The 19371-nt window shown below is 41.0% G+C and overlaps 1 protein-coding gene across 1 annotated transcript in view; it reads left to right on the plus strand.

Moving 5' to 3' along the window:
- LOC145363511 (uncharacterized) overlaps positions 1-19371 on the plus strand; it is a 113190-nt gene that overhangs the window by 69217 nt on the left and 24602 nt on the right. Inside the window, 4 exon segments of the mRNA XM_080218706.1 lie at positions 1841-1926; positions 14425-14529; positions 14669-14948; positions 17155-17237. Of these exon segments, the coding sequence (XP_080074832.1) occupies positions 1841-1926; positions 14425-14529; positions 14669-14948; positions 17155-17237 (554 nt within the window).

Here is a 19371-nt window from a genome sequence, read left to right on the forward strand (position 1 = left end):
TGAGATGTGAAGTATGTTGTACACCATTGTCAACTACTTGGCAAGAAAAAAAATGCGGAACTGAGATGTTTACAAAGGGGTATTTTCAGTTCCCTGCCCCACAATTTGTTCTTCACGGTCACTCGCTTTTACAGCAATTTCTGTCTGAGAAATTGAAGAGGAACCGAATAAGTATATTGGCGCGCCCAGCAAAATAGCTGAGATAACGCCATTTAAGTGACACGGACTGAAAATAGCATAGACTGAGTTTCATGACATTGGTTCACTCTGTACCTAGCGCAAGCAACCTGTGTTTCTTCATAAATAAAGATAATTTGGGCTGTGACTAAAATGGGGGCACATGTTTTCTATCGGTTGGTGACATGAAGCAGAGATAAGCGCATCTAATTGGAAGGAGAGAATCAGTTCCTTGTTTTAGTTCCTTATGATACAGAACCGCAGGTTATTAGTGACATCGGGGCGAAATCCCGCTGCATATTGCGGTGAATGTCACTGACACGGATTGGTTGGATATATATAGATAGCATATACATAAATAATCCATACATATATAGCATCTTTCACTATCGCATGATATTTCATACCACAGCACCAGCTATCAGTATTTTTAAAAAAACAAATAACAGCTGAATAAAAAGAAATACCCATAGAGAAAATGTACAAGTCAACACATTTGTGCTCAGGGATAATGCCGTCTTTCACTGGACTGCCATTCATTGACTCACATTCCTGAAACATTCATCTATCAAAAATAATAAACTCTGACCCTTGACAACTTCATTACGATTCCTACAATCGTACAATGAGTACAAATTCTGGTTGTGCCTGGACATGATTCACTTTCAGATTTTCAGGTAGAAACTGATTATTTTATTGAGGAATTTAAGAATTGTGACACTCCAAGGGACGTGAATGCAACTGGAGTGGCCAAACCTCAGAAAAAAATAATAAATTTTGCATTGAGACGTCAGGTGATTATACCTTAGTAATGAAGAAAGCCTCCGTCCCTCAATAAGGTGGCCATAGACAGAATGGGAAGTGTATGAAAGCCAGACTCCTTATCAATCTGTGACGAGATAAACGAGGAAAGAGCCCATACTGGACATGGGCGTCCCAATCGTTTCAATGTTATTATTGCTGCCAGGATTACATAATTTGGATAAACTTCAGCCATGAACAATAAATGAGTTAATTAGTTCTCGTGATCACTCGTCCTTAGCAATCTCAGTGCCAACAAGAGAATTGGTTTTCTAAAAGGTCATTCCAAAGATTGGTTATTCCTTGTATAGAGACGTTCAGTCTAACATCAGTGATTATTATCACTGGAGGAAGGTGTACAGTAGATTTTCCAAGTAACATATTCCAGACGGACTGTTTCCCTTGGCATTTACTATGGACTTAGAATGTGATTTAATTAGACTGAATTTTGAAATAGATGGATTGTGCAACAACAAAATATTGTGACATTTTTAAATGGACAGCACGTGAGCTGAAGAGCATCGAGCAATATTGTTTGGAATGTGTAGTCATGTGGCGGGAGGAATTCATTGTAGAGACGTTTGCAGTGTCGGTTTTTGGTAGGAGGAATGAGGGACGACCAAAATAATTAAACATACTGTTCTGAATGGAATGCAGGCTCAGAGGGACCTGAACATAGACCTGCAGAAACTAATGTTTGAAATATGGCAAGATGGTTAAGCGGATAACTGAAAATTTCATCAATTTCTGGTACACAATTTCGTAAGGATGAGAAGCTGCAATGTAAACATGAAGAAACAGTTTATTGAAATGCTTTTACAAATCAAGTATTTCAGCTGCACCCATCATTTGGTTCCTTTAGTTCCTGAATATCTCTCCTTCCGAAAACTAATTCAATCAATGTTTTTGGAAAAAAACAAGTTGGTTATGGGATAAGGGCGAGCCTGGGTATGCCAGCTTTGATTAATTCATTGCTGCCATTGAGGAGGTGGTGATGAGTTACCTTATAGAACGGTTGCAGTCCACCTGGATTTGGAACACATCGGGCGGGATTTTCCCTTCCCACTGCCCTGGTCAAGTCGCATGGCATTGCGAGAAAAGAGTGACGTTAGAAAGGGAGTTCCAGGATTTGAACCAGCAACAGCAACGAAACAAAGATTAGCGACCAAGTGGTGATCTTTGTCTCTGTGGTAGAAACACACTGAGATGTGCAATGGAGTTAAGACTTTTAACTTAACAATCCTAAAAGCCTAAGCATAAGTGACCATCACCCTCAATTTTTGATGCACCAAACTTCAAACAAGAGAAATATCGAACCGTTTATCTTGTTTGTCCTCCCAAGGGATTTCTTTATTTTTGCCTTTTCAATGCAAACATCCTTCATTTCCAATCCTTCAGGAAGCGGAGGCTCCAGTTATGCTCACAGCACATTCATCTCATCAGAAAGATCTTCCCTGCGATCCTTTGTTTCAAAATAGGACACGTACAAATTTCCTGAGGTACGGAGACCAGAATGGTGCAGAGTAATCCAACTGTTGTCAGGTCCAGCAAAGTAAACTTTGAAACAGTCCAATTGATTTAACTGGCAGCGGTTTGCCAATTGGTTCAGTTGCAGATTTCCACCTGCATTTGGGAAGGAGTCATGCCTTCGAGAGCTGCAAGCCAATGAATTGGTCACCAATTACTCAGGGCCAGCAGCATGAAAAATAAACTGCAACTCTCTGAAGTTGTTCCAAGCCGTCCATTCTCCTTTTGTGCATCGCCAATTTTAATCACTACATTATTGGGCTTTTTAGCAGGGGTTAATCTCTAATTTTTTTTCCAACAGCTCTCCAGATCTCTACTCCCTCCTCTGCGTCAAGGTGATTTGTAGTAATTATTAACAGTGATGTGGGAAATAAAGGCTGATTACTACGATTATTGCGATTACTCTGAGCTACACAAGTGAAGCAGTTTCATTATATTTTCCCATTACACTGTGCAAATGTATTATATGTTTTGCTGCAGATCGTGTGACCGTGTCGGAAAACATCTAGTCGTCTCCAGCTTTTATATCTCATATGTCCCTGTAGCTTGTCAGTCCAGGAAAATATTGCAAAATATTCTTACCACATGCACAGGGAGACCACAAAAAGATGCACAAAAAGATCGGCCCCATAGAAATATGCAAGGGTCTGCACTTTGGAAGGAGAAATGGAATCATAGACGATTTTCTAAATGGGGAAATACTTAGGAAATCAGAAACACAAAGGGACTTTGGAATCCTTGCTCAAAATTCTCGTAAGTTTAAGGTGAAGGTTTCAGTTTGTAGTTAGGAAAGCAAATGTAATGTTAGCATTCATGTCGAGAGGGCTCGAGCTGAAGAGCAGGCATGCACTGAGGCTGGATGAGGCTCTTGTCAGACCCCATTTGGAGTATTGTGAGCAGTTTTGGGCCCCGTATCTAAGGAATGTTGTACTGGCCTTGGAAAAGGTCCAGAGGATGTTCACAAGAATGTTCCCAGAACGAAGAGCTTAACGTATGAGGAATGGTTGAGAACTTTGGGTCTGTATTAGTTGGAGTTTTGAAGGATGAGGGGCGAATCACATTGAAACTTACATGATGCTGCGAGGACGGGATGGAATGAATGTGGCGATGATGTTTCCTCTAGTAAGGAAAACTAGGAGCAGGGGTTCAACCTCAGGTTAAAGTGATGATCCTTTAGACAGACATGAGGAGGTGTTCCTTCAGCCAGAGAGTGGTGAATCTGTGGGACACTTTGCTGCAGAAGCCGTTGAATATCTTTAAGGCAGAGATAAATAGGTCATTGGTTAAGAAGTGGGTCGGGGGTTATGAGGAAAAGGTAGGAGAATGGGGATGATAAAAATATCAGCCATGATTGAATGGCGGAGCAGGCTCGATGGCATTCTCGAAGCCAGGTAGGCTAATTCTGCTCCTGTGTCCTATGGTCTTATAAGAAGCCCACTTCTTGCCTTCAAACAACCGCACAACCTCAAACAGACAACTGTCCACAGCAATCTACTACCCAGTCTTCAGGAGAACAGGGACCACAACACAACACAACCCTGCCACATCATCCTCTGCAAGATGTGCCTGATCATCGACACGGATGCCATCATCTGACGTGAGAACAACATCCACCAGGTACACGGCACATCCTCTTACACCTCGGCCAACGTTGTCTACCTGATACGTTGCAGGAAAGCATGCCCCGAGGCATGGGACATTGGGGAGACCATGCAGATGCTACCACAACGGATGAATGAACATTGCTCAACAATTACCAGGCAAGACCATTCTCTTCCTGTTGGGGAACACTTCAGCGGTCACGGGCATTCGGCCCCTGATCTTCGGGTAAGCATTCTGCAAGGCGGCCTTCAGGACAGCGCAGAGTCGAGCAGAAACTGATAGCCAAATTCCACACACATGAGGACGGCGTCAACCGGAATCTTCGGTTCATGTCAAACTATCTGTAACCTCCACGACTTGCCTGGGCTTGTAAAATCTCACGAACTGTCGTGGTTGGAGACAATACACATCTCTTTAACCTGTGCTTAATGCTATCTTCACTCACATTGTCATGCAATTTTTATGGCATGGCCAATCAACCTAACACACACATCTTTGGACTGTGGGAGGAAACTGGAGCACACTCACGCAGACACGGGGAGAACGTGCAAACTCCACACAGACAGTGACCCAAGCCGGGAATCGACCCCAAGTCCCTGGAGCTGTGAAACAGGAGTGCTAACCACGGTGCTGCCCTGCGGCCCAATGTTGATTGCGCTCAACCGACTGGTAACAATGAGATGGAGGAGGATTTCCTCGAAAGTATAAGGATGGATTTCTCGAACAATATGTCGAAGAACCAAGTGGAGAACAGGCCATCTGAGGCTGGGTATTGTGTAACGAAAGGTGGTTAACTAGCAACCTTGTGGTTCGAGATCTTTGGAAAAGTGTGACCACAATATGGCAGAACGCTTCATTATAACGGCGAGCGGAACTGTTAATCCTGAGACTGGTTTCCTGAAATGAAGAAAAGCTAACATTTATGATTCGAGACGTGCATTGGCTATCACAGAATCAAAGAAACTCTACAGTGCAGAAAGAAGCAATCTGGTCCATCGAGTCTGCACCGACCACAATCCCACTCGGCCCTACCCCCATATCCCTACACATTTACTCGCTAATTCCTCCTACGCACACATCTCAAAACACGAAAGGGCAATATTTGCATGGCCAACCAACCTACCGGCACATCTTTGGACTGTGCGAGGAAATCGGAGCACCCAGAGGAAACCCACGCAGACACAAGGAGAATGTGCAAACTCCACACAGACAGTGACCCAAGTTGCCGATCAAACCCAGGTCACTGGAGCTATGAAGCAGCTGTGTTAATCATTGTGCTACCATGCCGGCTAGGGTAAGCTTGCAAAGGATACTGAAGGTGTTAATAGTGGACAGGAAATAACAGATTTTAATGACACATGAATGACCTTCACCCACTGTACATCCCTCTCAGGCGTATGGGGAAAACGGGGAAGATGGTTCAACCGTGGATAGCAAGGGAAATAAGGGACAGCTTGAAAGTGAAAGAAGGGGCATAATAATTGGCCAGCCAAAACAGCAAGTCTGAGCACTGGGAGAACGTAAACATTCCGCAGAATGGGACAAGAGGTTTAATTCAGAAGGGGAAAATACAAGAGGAGAGCATGCTTGCAGAAAACATAAAAGCTGACTGCAATAGGTTCTATAGATATGCAAAGGGGGGAATATTAGGCTGCTGGAGACAAAGGGTGGTTCCTGCATTGGAATCAAATGAAGTCACCTGGGCAACAGAGAGATGACAGAACATCTGAACAAACACTTTGCAGGTGTATTAATTGAGGAGGACACAAAACAACTGACTTAAACTCGAAGGGAGATGGAGTTTAGCATGAAGGAGGAGCTGAAGGAAATCGATATTAGTCAGGGAATTGTATTTTGGAATTTCCTGGAATTAAAACCGGAAAGATCCAGGGGCCTGATGTTCTGAATCTCAGAGAACTCTTTGACATGGCGCTAGAAATAGTGAACACACTGGTGATCATTTTCCAGGATTCGATAGATTCTGGAAGAGTTCGAATGGATTGAAGGGGAGTTAATGCAGCGTAACTTTTTCAAAGAGTTGGGAGAGAGAAAACGGAGAACTATGCTTTAACCTGACATTGGTAGTAGGGAAAATTCTGGCATCAGTTATTAAGGATGTAATAACTGAGGATTTGGAAAGCAGTGATAGGTTGCCTCCAAGTCGGCGTGGATTCACTAAAAGAACATCGGGATTGACAAATCTTGCGTGTGTGTGTGTGTGTGTGTTTTAAGTTCGTGACTTGCAGAGCGTACAAGGATGAACCAGTGAATTTTATGCATTGGGATTTCCAAAAGACATTGACGACGTCCCAAATAAGAGATTAGTGAGGAAAACCAAATCTCATGGTATTGGGGGTAATGTGGACAGAGAACTGACTGCCAGACACAAAACAGAGAGTGGGAATAAACAGGTCTTTTAAAGAATGACAGATATTGACTCATGCACCACATTGTTCAGTGCTGGGATCCCAACTATTTACAATATACACTAATGATTTCGATGAAGGAATTCAATGTAATATCTCCAAATTTGCAGAACACATCAAGCTTGGTGACGATGTGTGTGCTATGAGGAGGATGGTCAGATGCTGCAGAGTGACTTGGGCAGGCTGACTGAGTTGGTGAATGTAACATAATGTGGATGACTGTGAGGTTATTTAGCCTGGTGGCAAAAACTGGAAGGAAGATTATTATCTGAATGGTGATAGTTTAGGAAAAAAAGGAAGTGCAATACAATATGGGTTTCATGGTAGAACAGTCGCTGAAGGTTTGCATGCAGGCACAACAGGCAGTGAGGAAAGCTAATGGCATGCTGGCCTTCATAGCAAGAGAATTTGAGTTTCGGAGTAGGGACGACTTGCTGCAGTTGCACAGAGCTTTGGGTAGGCAACATTTTGAGTATTGTGTGCAGTTTCGATCTCCTGGTCTGAGGAAGGACATGCTTCCTATTAAGGGAGTCCAGCAAAGATTCACCAGACCGATTCCCCAAATGGCAGGGCTGACGTATGAAGAAAGTGTGGATCAACTGGACTTCTACTCACTGGAATTTAGAAGAATGAGAGAGGATCTAATCAAAACGGATCACATCAAATGGGACTGGGCAGGCTACATGCGGGAAGAATGTTCCGATGTTGGGAAGTCCAGAACTAGAGAACACAACCTAAGAAAAAAAGATATGGCATTCAGGGCAGAGATGAAGAAGAACACCTTTCATAGAGTCATAGAGTTTTGCAGCATGGAAACAGGCCGTTTGACCAAACATGTCCATGCCTCCATTTTTTTTAAACCCCTAAACTAATCCCAATGGTGCGTGTTTGGCCCGTACCCCCCTATACCTATCTTACCCATGCAATGATCTAAATGCTTTTTAAAAGACAAAATTGTACCCGTCTCGAATATTACCTCTGGCAGCTTGTTCCAGACACACATCACCCTCTGTGTGAAAAAATTGCCCCTCTGGACACTTTTGTAAGTCTCCCCTTTCACCTTAAATCTATGTCATCTAGCTTTAGACTCCCCTATGTTAGGAAAAAAAATGTTGACTATCTAGTTGATCAATGCCCCTCATTATGTTAGTGACGTCGATAAGATCACCCCCCAGCCTTCTACCCTCCAGAGAAAAAAACTCCCAGTCTAACCAGCATCTCCTTCTAACTCAAACCATCAAGCACCGATAACATCCCAGTAAATCTTTCCGCACACTTTCTAGTTCAATATGATCATTTCTCTAATAGAGTGACCAGAACTGTACATGGTACTCCAAGTGTGGCCTTATCAATGTCTTGTACAACTTCAACAAAAGTCCCAACTCCTGTATTCAATGTTCTGACCAATGAAACCAAGCATGTCGAACGTCTTCTTCATCACTTTGTCCACTTGTGACTCCACTTTCAAGAAGCTATGAACCTGTAGCCTAAATCTCTTTGTTCTGTAACTCTACCCAATGCCCTACCATTAACTGAGTAAGTCCTGCCCTGGTTCAATCTACCAAAATACATCACCTCGCATTTAACAAAATTACATACTATCTGCCATTCGTCAGCCCACTGGCCCAGTTGGTCAAGATCCCATTGCAATCGGAGATTATTGGAGATTAACTTATTCAGAATTATGAACTGTGGAATTATCCACCACAGAACGCCGCTGGGGTCAGTTCGTTAGAAATATTCAAGATGGACTGGACGCGATCTTTCCGGCTGAAGGGATTAAGGATTATGGAGGGAAAGCGAAAGTTGGCCACTGAAAGTGTATGATCAGCCAAGATTATATTGGAAGATGGTGCAGGATCGAACCACCGAATGACCTACTCCTGCAATTAATTTCTCTGCTTTTTTGGCTGATTGATGTCAATAAATTGTCCCTGAATGCGGTCTCCCTTAATCTGGTGCACATATAATTCCCTAATGTACACCCCCTTTATACCCCCAGTGCACCCACGAGAGGTAGACAAAAACGTCGACGATCGACGAAAGACTTGAATCAGGCACATTCTGAGTGTTAAAATGGGCGGCGCGGGCTTGTAGGGCCGAAGGGCCTTTTTCCTGTGCTGTGCTGTTCTTTGTTCCATGTGCAGTTGGAAACCGACTTCTTCCTCTGCCGTTCATAATCCTTTAGCATTTCGAATATATATAAATTGACTGTACTTGCAGGGAAAGCATGTGACTTAATCCCTTTCGAATTTATCTGCAACTGCTGTACTGTTGGATGCAGATTTTTAAATCGTATATTTACCAATGAAAACTTGTGATCCCACCTGTACCACTTATTGTGACACGTGCTTATTTCTCCTTCGGACACTGATATGCAAATTTCGGATTTATCGTTCAAGTTTTGAATGAGAATCGTGGATACTTGAAACACCAGTGCAGATTCCTGTCAAACTACCATTTGTAACGTTCTATAAATCTGAATCTACAACATTTATCCCAGCTTCCTCTATTCTTCCTTATGCAACTTATTTTCTGAGCTTAGTTGTGGAAGTTTATGGAACGCCCGCAGATTCCCTCACAGTAAATATCGCGGGACACACTAATCTCTACTTATTGGCATTTTAGTTGATGTTGACCTTGTTGATTAATATACCATTCTAAATAATATTCACACAGCAGACCTGGAAAAGATGACATCCTGAGTCTTATGGGTAAACCCATAACTAGAAGTAATTTCTACGTATTGGCATAATCCACAAAAAATCAAAGAGATTAGCAATATCTCGCAAAGGCTCAGCAGAGAAATCTGGACCCTCGATGTCTGACGTATAATGAGTCTGTGTAAACTCAGTCAAACACATGTTACATCGTTGAGCGGAAAAAATAGTAATATAATTTGGAATAATGGAGCGTTCAATGCAGGAGGATAATTATACTTGCATGCGATTCGAAGCAGAATAATGGACGTAGGCTTTACTAGGAATGCATGCGACGATTTTGAAATACTTCATTGAATTAAAAAAAAATCTGCACAAAAAAAATCGTCACGTCGCATGTTCATGGACAATGAAGCTCACCGAATCTTCCATTGGCCAGGAATTTTCAGCTAAGCATCAGGTGCCAAAACATTTAATTCGACCATTTCAACATTAGGCCACCTATGGTATTCTTACACTGCTGCCCTATGAATAAGATTGTGAGGAAAAAAAAACTATGGCTGATGCGAAGAACTGCTGCAAAATTCCAAATTTCAGAGGGATCTAATTGATCTGGTGCATGAGCCCCAAAACCTATTAATTAAGAAGAGTAAAGCAAATGCATAATTTAACAAGAGAGGAAATGAACTTGTAAATAATAAATGTATTATGCTTCAATTATACAAGGCTTTGGTGAGACTGCGTTTTGAATAATGTGAGCAGTTTTCGTCTCCTTCATTACACAAGGATATACATGGGTTGGAACAGGTTTGCTGGATTTATTCCTGGATTGAATGGGTTTTCTTATGAGGCTAAAGTCGAAATAATATATTTGTTTCCAGTGGAGTTTAGAATTTTGGGCTGTGTTGTAACTGGTTGAAGTACATACGATTCTAAATAGTATTCAGAAGTAGACGTGGGAAAGATGACATTCTGAGTCTTATGGGTGAACCCACAACTAGAGGGGCATCGTTTTCAAGTCAGTGGTCTGCTTTTTGGGACAGCAATGAAGTTATTATTTTTCTATTTGCAGCTTTGGAATTCTCTGCTCAGAAAGGAGAGGAAGCCAGGAAATTGAATCTGTTCAAGGCGGAAGTAGACAGATTATTCTTCCGAAAGAGGCCAAAAGTTATAGGAACATAGCACTTAAAGCACAAAGAGATTAACCAGCATGTTGTCCAATGGTAGAACAGGCTCAAGGGATTGAATTGCCTACCTCTGCTCCAGCACCGTAACGTGCTTCAAGAACGTGATTTAACACCCATAGATATTAAAGATCAAAGTATTATCACATTGAGAGTGCCAAAACAAAGTTAACAGAGTAGCAGAGGAAATGCATCTTTCAACTCTTCCAGAAATTTCAATTACAGTAATTCACCCGAAAAATTCCCCTGTGCACTGATCGTCAACAAGAATGGAGAGGTGTAAATGTATCCATCTCTATTGTCAATATGATATCTACCTGTGCATTGCAACGAAAGTATGTCCCAGCACTTGTGAGGAGGTAATGCATGTTTACTTCTGACAGCGGCAATTAACTTAAGACTATTAAAATAGGAACAGGAATAGACCGTTCAGCTCTTCGCGTCTGCTCCGTCATTCAATAATACTAAAGCTGATATATCACTAACACAATCCTCTTTTATCTCTGTCACCCTGAATTCCCACACTTAATTAGAATTGCCTGCCTCTGCTCCTGTATCATAACGTGCTTCAAGAACGTGATTTAACACCCATAGATATTAAAGATCAAAGTATTATCACATTGAGAGTGCCAAAACAAAGTTAACAGAATAGCAGAGGAAATGCATCTTTCAACTCGTCCAAAAATTTCAATTACAGTAATTCACCCGAAAAATTCCCCTGTGGACTGATCGTCAACAAGAATGGAGTGGTGGAAATGTATGCATCTCTATTGTCAATATGATATCTACCTGTGCATCCCAACAAAAGTATGTCCCAGCACTTGTCAGGAGGGAATGCATGTTTAATTCTGACGGCGGCAATGAACTTAAGAGTATTAGAAATAGTAACAGAAGTCGACCATTCAGTTCTTCATGTCTGCTTCATCATTTAATAATATTAAAGCTGAGTTACCACTTACACAATCCTCGTTCCTGTCTTATCTCTGTCACCCTTAATTCCCACACTTATTTAGAACCTGTCAATCTGAGCCTTGAAAATGCTCAACTGTTAGATTTCCGCAGCTTGGGGTGAAGAATTACAAAGATTCACAACCCTTTGAGAAAAGAAATTCTCCCCGAATTCCGTCTTCCATGATCACAGCTTCATCTTGCAACTATGTTCTCTGGTCCTCTACTCTCCCATGAGTGCAAATATCCTCTGAAAATTTACCCCGCCTAACCCCCTAAGAATAATTTTGTTGCTTGACAATCAAGACAATCTTGAGATCAAAGATTGCTGGCGACTCCACACGCCTTCTATTCACCAATCAACGCAAGCTGAATGTGGATGTTGACATAGTTCTTGAACGAAGCATTAAACATGTTGGTGAATTTTACAGATTCACAACTTTAATTCTGAATTCACTCGATATTTTTTCTAAAAATACTTGACAATGTATCTCTGACACCTCCTGACAATTGAACACTCATTTCTTTCTCTTTCATCCAACCTTTCCACCTTTTCAATATTTTAAAACATTCTTATTGTATCGATCCGTCCTCAAATTTCTTTTGAAGGAAATTGGACAATTCACTTATTTGTTTATTCGGATTTATTTAGCCTCTTGTTTGCGGAATCTCTGATGAACCGGCGCGGCAGCCGTTTGACGTTGCAGATCAAACACTTTACAGCTGGCCTGATAATAGAGAGGTCATTTCAAAAAACACAACAGCTTTCGAGTTAAAAAATTAAATTAATAAATCTGCAACTAAAATTTGCAATGCTGACCATGAAGATGCACAATTGTCAAAATGATGCTTTTTAGGGTATATTCTTCACAATGGAACAATATCGACTGTTCCGAACAGACGTCACTTGTAAAAAAAGCAAAAAATGCAACACTGTAATTTCCAGTTAAGTTCTATCTAAGAGAGCCATCCTGCTCAGAAAGAAGCTCACGACAATTTTCATGTGTAACGAGGGGTACACAATTAATACTGGTTTTCCCAGAGACATTTGCATCTTTGAATGAATAAAACTATAAGTTATGTCTTGTGCAGTATTTAAAGCCTCAATCTCCATACCATATTAACGGACCCAATATCACTTAATCCCAAACACCGAACAACATTCCATTCCCAGTATATTTTTTTGTTTACTCATCTCAAAGTTACTGATTGAATGTCTTCTGTCACTTTTTAGCTCATTGTTCCATTTAAAAAATAGCTTTGATCGTCTAATTATGAACAATATGCATTTGCTTTTAATTCCGGTGTCACACCCACCTTTTGGAACGCGCTCCAAAGCGCCACCGCATAAAACAACTAATATTTATAGAACACCTTCAACATAATGGATGTCGCAACAACTAGAACCAGTTCCTCATGAAAAAAATAATGGGACTGGGACAGGTAAGGAAATATTAGGTCAATTTATGCAAGTCCTGATAAAGAGGCAACTTATAATTGTATTAAAATGGGAAAGCAAAGTCGTGCGGCAGATAAGTAAACAGTTTGTATCTCACAAATGGTGGAGCAATTAAAACTGGGAGTGTACTGGAGACTAAAATTAGAGGCATGTACATCGTCGATGAGCGTTTGGTGGAGATTACAGGGATACAAAAATCTGAAGCACGCAACAAAGATGACAATATTGAAACCACAGGTATTGTAGGAAAATGGGACCTTATGCATGTTCCGATATGGACATTAGATGATGACATCAGTTACATTTACTGTGGCTGTTGTGTGGGAGATCGGAATACGTTAAAATGATCGAATATAGAGGTAAGGGAGACAAAGATGAGGGGTCCATGCAAGGCGAGCTGAGATATAGGTGAATCGAGCTGCTTTAGGATTGCAAATAAGGGGTCTTAGTGATATTGCAAATATGAAGTGGAAAACTCCTCAGTGATTTAATTTATCATCAGAGTTGCAAAGAGGCATCTTTAATGTAAGCTTGCTGCATGGTAAAGGGCACGGTCTGACGGTAGATAAAGGATTTTTGGAGCAGGGATGATTACAAAAAATGGATATATTGAGTAGACGACCATGGCCAAGAACAGATTCCTGTGGAATATTTTATTTACACATTTGCAATCGAACTGAGGCCTCTGTTTGCCCTTTCGAAAAGCATCTTCACTGTCAAAGAGGCAATATATGCAAAGATAGCCAGTAAAGCAGACAGAACATGAAGCAATTTGGAAAATCTTACTAATTATGTTTTGGCTAATATCTTTGCCGGTTCTGCAGTGCAAACCTATCAAAAGTGTTTGTACAATTCGCGAGCAATGTATAACTGAAAGTCAAGCTACCACAGCAAAAATGAGCAACGGTTACTTCCGATAATGCAGTTAAAGAATTGCTACTTCATTCATATTGTTTGCATGTCATCTTTTTATTTCAAAGATGACATTTGGGCTTTACTTTAATGTATGGCTGCGTTGTTGAAGAGTGTAGAGTGATTTGCAGAGACATCTTCGAAAGGACAATCCAAACACGAATCCGCAATTATTTTGAAGGGAAAAACAAGAACAGCAAACGGATCGGAAAAATGCGACTTGAACGTTTTCCTCCAAGCCACACAACACCCTGACTTGGAACCATGTCACTGCTCTCTCACAGTGATTGAATACATATAATGTTATTAATCGAATCAATAAGAACTCCGTTCCTCGCAGCAGTTTATGTGCACCTGCATCAGTTGAACTGTACACTTTTAAATAGGCGAATCACGACCACTTTCACATTCATAAGGAATGCTTTTCCTGCTAGCAACTGCCGCAGCTCAGGGAATAATATTGGTTTAAATTAAAAAAAGGAAAAAGAAACATTGTGAATGGAAACAAACTCAACATGTTGGCAGTATTCCCTATGACTCGAAAGGATTCTCTAAATTCATTGGATACAAATTCCAATAGCGTGACTATGGACATTATAGTCATATTTCAAGCTGTGGAACAGGCTGAGCAATGCAGATTGATCATCTTCGATCGCTCCGCCCTATGCAAATTCACCCTGTCTCTTCAGGTTTATAAAGTCGGTGTTCAGCTGCCCACCGTTACACAGAGCACTCAGTGCTGAGGTCGAGTGAACGCCCTGCTGAGGTTTTCAGCGCTTGTGAAGAAACAATGCATATTTTCTGGGCTGCGCTCCTTTTAACGTGGTTCTCAAGTAAGTTTCTTTCAGAAGAAAAAAATGTGTTAACTGGATAAAATTGGGTGGCTGCGCATACATTGTGGAAAATTCTTTGCCTTCAAGTTCTTGTATTGTTTCAGGCAAATAATTCATTTCGTATCTTTTCTCCATACAGATGCCTTCAGTGCATATGTCGATCAAACACCACGGATGGCAACGAAAGAAACAGGCGATTCTCTGACAATCAACTGCGTCCTAAGGGATGCTAGCTGTGGCTTGTGTGGAACAAGCTGGTTTCGGAAAAATCCTTATTCAACAAATTGGGAACGTATTACCATTGGCGGCCGATATGTTGAAAGAGTCACCAAGAGAAGCAACTCGTTTTCTCTTCAAATCAAGGACTTAACAGTTGAAGACAGTGTCACATTTTACTGCAAAGCTCTAAGTGCCCCACAGTAACAAGATTGAACTTTCAGTCATGCAAAAATATCTTCTGATCTCCAATGAAGATAATACAATTTTGTTCGCTCTTCTGGATGAAAGCGCGTTTTAGCTATGGTAACTATTCTGAAACGAGGACATTTGTAAATATCTAGCGACAGTTCCAGGATCATATACCCCAGAATTTGAAATGTGGATGCGCAGCAAATGCATTCAACACACAGACAAACAGAGAAGCTGTTTTTGAACGGGGCTAGATCACTGTGTGGGTACGACCACAGCAATCGAGAAGGCAGTTCCCGTCATACACAAACTAACGTCAGATTTGTTTTCTTTAACTGTAGAACATTTTAACTGTTTCTCAACTGGTCCTGCAGGAAGTTATTAATGAATAATCAGGAGGTTTAGCACGTTTAGTCGAAAGAAAACAAGGAAAAAGGGACATTGTGATGTTCTGCAAAGCTCGAGATGGCTCACAACAATAAGATTGAACTTCCGGTTCTACAAAAGTATCTTCCGATCTCCCAGTAAAGACAGAACAATATTGTACGCTCTCCAGGCTGAAACTGTATTTTATTTGTGGATACTTTTCTGAAATGGGGACATTTCTAAACATCTGATGACAGTTCCAAGATCATAAATCCCAGCATTTGAAATGTGGATGCGCAGCAAATGCATTCAACACACAGACAAACAGAGAAGCTGTTTTTGAACGGGGCTAGATCACTGTGTGGGAGCGACCACAGCAATCGAGAAGGCAGTTCCCGTCATACACAAACTATCGTCAGATTTGTTTTCTTTAACTGTAGAACATTTTAACTGTTTCTCAACTGGTCCTGCAGGAAGTTATTAATGAAAATCAGGAGGTTTAGCACGTTTAGTCGAAAGAAAACAATGAGAAAAGGGACATTGTAATGTTCTGCAAAGCTCGAGATGGCTCACAACAATAAGATTGAACTTCCGGTTCTGCAAAAGTATCGTCCGTTCTCCCAGTAAAGACAGAACAATATTGTACGCTCTTCAGGCTGAAACTGTATTTTATTTGTGGATACTTTTCTGAAATGGGGACATTTCTAAACATCTGATGACAGTTCCAAGATCATAAATCCCAGCATTTGAAATGTGGATGCGCAGCAGCTGTATTTAACACCCAGATAAACAGAGAAGCTGTTTTTGAACGGGGCTAGACCACTGTGTGTGTACTGCCACAGCAGTCGAGAAGACGGTTCCTGTCACACACAAACTATCTTCAGATTTGTTTTCTTTAACACTGGAACAAGTTAACTGTTCCTCAACTGGTTTTACGAGAAGTTATTAATGAATATTTTGGAAGGATAACATATGTAGTGGAATGAAAAGAATGAAAAAAGGTCAGTTTGATGTGAATTCAAATCGGAGTAGACGTCTCGAACTGAGAGGCTTTGATGACCATACATGACAAGTTTTTGCACTGATCTCTGCGGCTGTGTGACTGCAGGTGCCACATTAATGAATCGTCGATTCTCTTAATACAAAAACTCGTCCTACACTCCTGAAGACAAAACAAACCGATTTTACTTTCTGAGTGGCTACGGTAGCTCATGGTTAAACAACTGCTATCCTCCTCAAACACCGATTGATGCATTGAAACATTTTCTCTGTTTACTTTGAAAATTATGTTTATAAATATTTGAATCGCATTTATAACATAGCACGGAGACTTCTCCATGATTTGGACAAGTCCCCAGGAGCGAGAGGCAGCTGCTCGGATTCTAATATGAAGGGAACAATTTGCGCAAATTCCAATCGATATTTTGGAATGATTGAAGCATTTTCTGTGAAGTTTGAATAATGGATTTATTGTGCTGGAGTGAAGTGATGTGTCGCTGTGGTGACACGATGATGTGGGCCACAACAAAAACCTCCACGACAGTTATTTCCTTTCCGACTGTTGAACCAGGCTGTATAGTACTGTTTCTTACACCTCTAACTGCACAGCGTTGGAAATCCATTACCGATGGAATTTTATTTCTGGAATGCCCCATTATGGTCCTTAATATTGAATCACTGGACTGTCTTTCTTTGAAGGTATTACAAGTGTACATGTAGCTCATGGAAAATTTCTCCATGGTTGGAGACAGATCAAGAATATAGATGCGTTGATAAATGCAACATACACGAAAGATTTTTGCAACGATGTTGCTTCAGGGTATTGAATAGCGGATTTTGCTTCATTGGCAGTTTATGACATGGCCGGAATGGAAGCTCACTGACTGTGAGTACCTGGTATGAAGGGGCTGGCACCGTGCTGACTGTGAATCCTGGTAAGTGACATTTCTTGCTACTTCAATAAGATTTTTTTTTGTGCACAAAGTTTAAGAAGAACTAATGTTTTCATTAATATTGCCTGAAGAAGTGAAGTAACATTCATAGCTCTTTTTCGGATCCTGACTTCATAAACTGTCTCATTTGATTTGACTGGCATTTAGAACAATTTAGAACATAGTGACTGAAAATATTAGATTTCTAACGGTAACTTAGTTGTCAACAAACACTTTAAAGACTTGATTGGGAAAGTGATGCTGGTTTTTAGAGTTAAAACGGAACCAATCATCCAATTTTCATCCTGACCGACCTGGTAACTTGTAAAATGAATAGATATTATTTCTAACCCAAAACAAATCTATGCAATATTGTGGTGAGGACTGATCTCTACAATCACATAATACATGTAATGCATTGTTTCGTAAAATGCTGGTTACAGTTTTATATGACCCATAAAACACTTTTCGTTAACCATGGCATGGAAAGTAACATTAACGTCTGATCGGGCCCTGAAAATATGTTGGCAAATAACTTCTGTAGATATCAGAATTTGTTCAAAGGGAAAAAGCAGCAAATTTAGTCAGGGACTGACTGGTCATGGTGTTATTCTATTCCAGTGGCGCCAGGAGTGCGCTTGTTATTCAGCAACCGATCTGACAAGTTTATTCCACCCTCCCCCATCTCGAAATCCCCAGCTCCTACCCTATCTCCCATTGACCTGGGATGTGGATTTAATTTCAGACCAAGAGTAAACGACAGGTTCAGTCTCAGTTTTGTGAATACCAGTGGAAAGCAGATGGACTGTAGATCAATCATTAAGGAAATCTGACTCTCGATTCGCCATCTGCTGGTGTGGCACAGCAAATGAGACAGATTTAACCGTGCGTTGTGTAATTCTGCGAGAATCCTGTTTACATCGAAACTTGTCTCCTTCAGCTAATAAGGGCTCTCTGTTTGTAAAACTAACTGATTGAACCTCAAAGGAGTCACTGAAATTGAACACAATATTCAAAAGCTTTCTCTTTGTCCTTTTATATTCTTAAATACATTAAGAATTGTTTGAAGTCTCGTTGTGAATAGTGTTTTCTTACACTTATGTTATGTTGTCTGCTTCCTTACTTTATTTGAAGAAACAATTTGTTAATTTGGAGTCTGTGGTCGGGAAATCTGTCCTCGCGTAGCAGTGCAAAGCTTGGGCGTGGGTTCGGCATGTTTTCTTCCATTGATTGCAATTAATGTTTGTGTGACAGCTGGCCCGTGCCAATACACCCGTTTGGCGCCATCAGCACAGATGAATATTTTACCTTTTAACTTTCAAAGCAAACGGTGAGGCGCAGGTTGGATTCGAGACATAACTCATGTGTATTGTTTCATTGCAGCGGTGGAGCAGCCGTTCGAAACACCAAGGGATGCTCCGGGACGAGAAAGTGAGTTTTGCCGCTTCAATAGTGTGTAACAAAATGCTAAAATAGTATGTGTGCTCCTTCATATTAGTTAAGATTAATTTTAATTGTTCTGGTGTTAGCAGGGCATGTTAGCCAAGGTGTAGCAGGGATGTTAACAAAGACGGCTTTGGCCGAGTAATTAAGGAGAAGCCTTTGACTGGATGTAGATAAATGTATATGTTGGCCAATAATTTCTGTACATTTCAGAATTTGCTCAAAGGTAAAAAGCAACTGATCTAGTAAGGGACTGACTGGTCATGGTGTTATTCTATTCCAGTGGCGCCAGGAGTGCGCTAGTTATTCACCAACCTATCTGACAAGTTTATTCCACCCTCCCCCATCTCAACATCCCCAGCTCCTGCCCTAACCCCCATTGACCTGGAATGTGGATTTAATTTCAGTCGAAGAGTAAACGACAGCAGACCAGTTCAGTCTCAGTTTTGTGAATACCAGTGGAAAGCAGATGGACAGTAGATAAATCATTGAGGAAATCTGACTCTCGATTCGCCATCTGCTGGTGTGGCACAGCAAATGAGACAGATTTAACCGTGCGTTGTGTAATTCTGCGAGAAATCTGTTTACATCGAAACTTGTCTCCTTCAGCTAATAAGGGCTCTCTGTGTGTAAAACTAACTGATTGAACTAAAAAGGAGAAACTGAAATTGATCATAATATTCAAAAGCTTTCT

The sequence above is a fragment of the Carcharhinus amblyrhynchos genome, unplaced genomic scaffold, assembly GCF_965287045.1.
Source record: "Carcharhinus amblyrhynchos unplaced genomic scaffold, sCarAmb.v2.hapA scaffold_39, whole genome shotgun sequence".
Taxonomy (NCBI): domain Eukaryota; kingdom Metazoa; phylum Chordata; class Chondrichthyes; order Carcharhiniformes; family Carcharhinidae; genus Carcharhinus; species Carcharhinus amblyrhynchos.